Source organism: Borostomias antarcticus (genome assembly GCF_949987555.1).
Source record: "Borostomias antarcticus genome assembly, chromosome: 6".
In the NCBI taxonomy this organism is placed as follows: domain Eukaryota; kingdom Metazoa; phylum Chordata; class Actinopteri; order Stomiiformes; family Stomiidae; genus Borostomias; species Borostomias antarcticus.
In genome coordinates this window covers 23,728,373-23,732,759 of record NC_140239.1, presented here as the reverse complement: position 1 = coordinate 23,732,759, position 4,387 = coordinate 23,728,373, and the positions used below count along the sequence as shown (strand labels likewise).

General features: G+C 45.3%; 1 protein-coding gene across 2 annotated transcripts; it reads left to right on the top strand.

Annotated features, from left to right (window-relative positions):
- The first annotated feature begins 715 nt into the window (after positions 1-715).
- bpnt1 (bisphosphate nucleotidase 1) lies at positions 716-4,349 on the top strand. 2 transcript variants are annotated; one of them, XM_084439209.1, is made up of 10 exons: positions 716-797; positions 1,591-1,712; positions 1,845-1,949; positions 2,039-2,146; positions 2,255-2,303; positions 2,610-2,693; positions 2,971-3,062; positions 3,506-3,703; positions 3,787-3,892; positions 3,992-4,349. In XM_084439209.1, the coding sequence occupies exons 2-10, from the start codon at positions 1,593-1,595 to the stop codon at positions 4,141-4,143; spliced, it is 1,014 nt and encodes a 337-aa protein (XP_084295335.1). In that variant the 5' UTR covers positions 716-797; positions 1,591-1,592; the 3' UTR covers positions 4,144-4,349. The 2 variants fall into 2 exon arrangements, with proteins under 2 accessions (XP_084295335.1, XP_084295336.1); XM_084439210.1 differs by lacking the exon at positions 2,610-2,693.
- Positions 4,350-4,387: the final 38 nt, after the last annotated feature.

The following is a 4,387-nucleotide window of genomic DNA, read 5'->3' as shown; positions in this document are numbered from 1 at the left end:
TCTGTCGCCTGAAAACCCAAGTTTCAAGTCAGTGGTTGCTTTGTCACAAGCAAATCGCTCGTTAACGTGTCTTGTTCAGCACTAAAATAACGTTAATGTTGTCGTCAACTTCACCTGCTGCCTAGCATACATTTCTACCTAGCTAACCTGATCTCTTACCACTTCGCTTGCTAGTTTATCTTAACGTTACCGTTTCAGTGAAGATTCGTAGTTTCTGGTGTCAAGTTTGGCGACATTGCTCCTATGCTAATTAGTTAACAAGGTGGATTGGCAATTTCAAATTGGAGTTAATGTTAGTATCTCTAGGGTATTTGCTAACTTGACAAATAACGGTATCTGGCAAGTCAGTTATGAAATTAGAAATGAATAAGAATGCTCACTCTTCCAACCGTTTCACTATTTGAATTTCAACTGCCACAAAGACCAGTGTCTCGAGCAAGGTGATGGCAAGGTCTCGTGGAGGCTCACCAGAGATGATTGCTTGCTCTTCAGGTAAGATTCAAGTGATGAGCCAACTTATGTCCCTGACATTTTTTGCTCAGCACTTACGTGCACATGCAAGTCTGGTGTGTAAACAGCCATATTATTATAATTTTTATAGGAACTCAGGGTGGAAAACGTGATTTATTTATTTTTTGCACCATGAACCCGTGGTGCACTTTGACCCGTAGTGCATTTCTGTTGCTTGCGCCTGCCTACTGTTACTTCCGCCTCTCTAAATTTGAGAAAGCTGGTTGTGGATTGGAGTGTACGGGGTTATAAGATAACTGGACGAATACAAGTCCTCACAAACTAGAGTAAGTCTCTTATTCTGTTTACGCCTGGGATATGTCTGATGTGTTATGCTGAAATGTAGCTAACCCGGTAACGTTAACGATGGATAGATAGCTACCGCCATAGTGAGCTTTGACGTTAAAGTCGTCCCTGGCTAAATGTGTCCCTTTTGTTGTCATGTCGCTAGTCTCACGCCAGACCCATGAGAGTTATTTCGCTGATACATTACGTACGCTACCTATGTGTCTGCATGCTGCAGATCTTTATGGGTCTGGTGCATGGATGTATTAGGTCTGGTGGGACCGGGACACTTCATGCAAAAATCGGTGTTCAAATCCTGGCAATTCATTGGATCCCGGCGATTGGTGTCGGATCCCGGCGACACCAATCAGGCGCATAGGTCAGGTAGCATCGCGTCACCAGTCTCTCGGTCAGGCGTTCCCACCCATAGATGTGCCCCGCCCATCTAACCCGGGCTAGCGTCTCTCATTTGCTGTTACGACCTGTCAATCTTTCAATTTTGACCCGTCGATATACCCTCAGAACACCAGCTTGGGCAGCGAAGTGGCACGGACTATTATGTAGTATGCAGAGCGCAGCGATTCAACGTTTTGAGTCTGGAGAGAGACTGTCATGTCACAGTGATTGTAAAAGTGACATTGATGCACTGCAATAAATCTCTCTCTCTCTCTCTATATATATATATATATATATATATACATCGGTATTCGGTATATGAATATTGCATGTGCTGTTAATGTCTTCTCCTGACTGAGCCAGGCAGTGCAAACCAATTGTGCTTCATGTCTTTCTCAGCAATGTCAGGAAACCCAGCAGTGGTGATGCGGCTGATGGCCTCGGCCCATGCCGTGGCAGAGAAGGCAGGGGCCATTGTAAGGAGGATCCTCCAAAGCGGAGAGCTTGGCATTGTGGAAAAAGTAGGCAAGATTGAAGGGAGTTGAATGGAACAGTGTTGACTGGATTGCGATGGATGGGCAGGGAAATGTTTGAATAGTCTCAATTAATGAGATACCAACAGAGTTATTCAAGAGATACTCTTTCTTTCTCAGACAGGAGCCAACGACCTGCAAACACTGGCAGACAGACTTGTCCAACAGAGTATCTGTGCTTCTCTGTCCAAACGGTTCCCCAAAATCACCATCATTGGAGAGGAGGTGGGCATGTGCATGAATGTTCGGGTTCAGATCAGGGTCCATATAACCATTACAAATCAGTCTGAACATCACTTGTCTTATCATGATAGGACCTGCCAGCAGAGGAGGTGAAAGAGGACCTGATTGAGATCGGCCAGTTTGAAGAAATCCTACAGAAGATCTGTCCAGTGGAGTATAATGCCCTGAAAGAGGAGGAGGTGAGAGGGGAAGGGAGACATACTGTAGATATAGGAGGATACCAGGGACTCCAGTGATGTTTTGATTCTAAATGCTTTAGAGTTATCTTTTGTGTTTATAATTCTTAGCTTGTTGTGTGGGTCGACCCCCTCGATGGAACTAAAGAATATACTGAAGGTAAATTGAATTAATTTCTTATAATAAAAAAAGTTTTTACAGCACCTTCTCTCTCTTTCACACCCTTTCATACCTTCTGTAAGTGCCTTCTCTATCCTACAGAAGCCAGTGTATTATGTACTTTTCTCCTTGCTCGCATGACAGAATAGTTGGTATTTTGGTTGCTCCTCCTTTAGAGATTACTTCTAAAATAGAAGTCTTGAATGCTCTTTTCTAACAGTAGGGCTGACCTACCTCTTTCTCTCTCACCTCTCTCTCTCTCTCTCTCTCTCTCTCTTTTCCTGTCTTTCCATCCCTGCTGACCAGCGGCAAGGTGTCTCTACCTCCCAGACAAGGTCCAGATGTCACACACAGGGTCGGACGCTTCTCAGCTTGTCAGCAAGGCTTTCCGTATGGTGACAGGAGGAGGGAGTGGGGACTAGGAGGGACTATGGCAAAATACTTGGGACGCTATAGAGAGGAAGGGGAAATGGATGCAGGAGCAGAGGGCTTCTGTCTTTTCCTGCTTCATGTACTAATGTCACCTTACATTTATTTAGCTTACATTCTGTATCTCCTGTTGGAACTCAGTACACTATAAGATGATGCTTTATGCACAGTGTGTGCTCTATGGTGTGATGTATGCTCCCTCCAGCTAAACTCAGAATATTTGGATGTCTGATTTTAGGGCTCTTGGATCATGTGACTGTACTCATTGGCATCGCACATGGAGGGAAGGCTATCGCTGGAGTCATCAACCAGCCATTTTACAATTATCAGGTACCAAGAAATTAGTGATTTTCATTTTACCCTAACCTATCAGGTCATTGAGCATGACCTGCTGAGTATTTTCTGACTAGGCTCAGAAATGGCAGAAATGCCATTACAGCTGCACCGTTATTTGTGACTGGATGGCTGACCATGTATTTAGGCAGTCAAATACCGTATCAGCTGAACACTAGCTGGCTAGCATTTCAGTTTCTTGGCATTGTGTCTTAATAAATGGCCAGTTGATATGTTGCACAGCAAACAAGCAGAATAATAGCCTATGCCCTACAGTATTACTCATGGCTAGCTGCTATCAAAGTCCAGTCTGGCATTAGTTGCTAGTGCTCGTTGTTTGTTGCTACGGAATGCAGGTCTCGTCATCATTAGCCATGCTAGATGGAAGTTGCTCAGCGTTGTTCAGGTAGAGCTTCTTAACGCACCCTGTGTCTCCACAGCTTGGGGCAGGTGCAGAGATGGGCAGGACTCTGTGGGGAGTGCTGGGATTGGGCGCCTTTGGGTTCCAGCTACAGGAGGTCCCAGACGGACAGCACATTGTCACCACCACCCGTTCCCATAGCAACAAGCTAGTCACTGATTGTGTGGAGGCTATGGAACCACATGATGTGATCAGAGTGGGCGGAGCTGGAAATAAGGTGAAATATAAAACAGATTGCATGGTATCCGTATGATATGTATAAATGTGATATTTATCCCCTTTTTCACTTTCTCCCTGAAGATTATTCAGCTTGTGGAGGGGAAGGCCTCCGCTTATGTCTTTGCCAGTCCGGGATGTAAGAAGTGGGATACATGCGCCCCTGAAGCTATACTGCATGCGGTGGGAGGTGAACAACATGCTTTGTCTATCCATATTGTTAATGTGTCTGTTATTGAAACAGAAAGCTCATCTTTCTTCACTCTGCCTCTTCTGTGCCCCTCTGCAGGCAAGCTGACAGACATGCATGGCAATGCCTACTGCTATGATGCTAAAGTGAAGCATATGAACTCTGCAGGGGTGTTGGCCACTCTACGCAACCACCAATATTATGCCAGCAGGGTGCCCCAGTCAGTCCTTCAAGCCTTGAAGACTGACTGAGACAGCTACCCTAAACAGTTGTAGATAAACGGTTGTGATTGGCCCAGCAAATATCTGCCGGGTGGAACTGTCTGAATGGGAGCATGACCAGACTGCTCTGTGGAGAACAGAATGTGAGCTCACAGGATCGGGATGGCAAAGCCAGGCTAGTTCCCCCTGCCCTAACCCCTTCAATCAGTGTTATCATTTAAACGTTTGTGAGTAAATCAGGGCGCAAGTGGTGCTTTCTATACTCATGTTTAAA

What these genes read in the sequence shown, in the direction of transcription:
- bpnt1 (XM_084439209.1), top strand. Translation starts at nt 1,593, where the DNA reads ATGTCAGGAAACCCAGCAGTGGTGATGCGGCTGATGGCCTCGGCCCAT. An exon ending in AGCCATTTTACAATTATCAG is followed by an intron (nt 3,063 to 3,505) that starts GTACCAAGAAAT and finishes GTGTCTCCACAG; the next exon opens with CTTGGGGCAGGTGCAGAGAT. An exon ending in TGGGCGGAGCTGGAAATAAG is followed by an intron (nt 3,704 to 3,786) that starts GTGAAATATAAA and finishes TTCTCCCTGAAG; the next exon opens with ATTATTCAGCTTGTGGAGGG.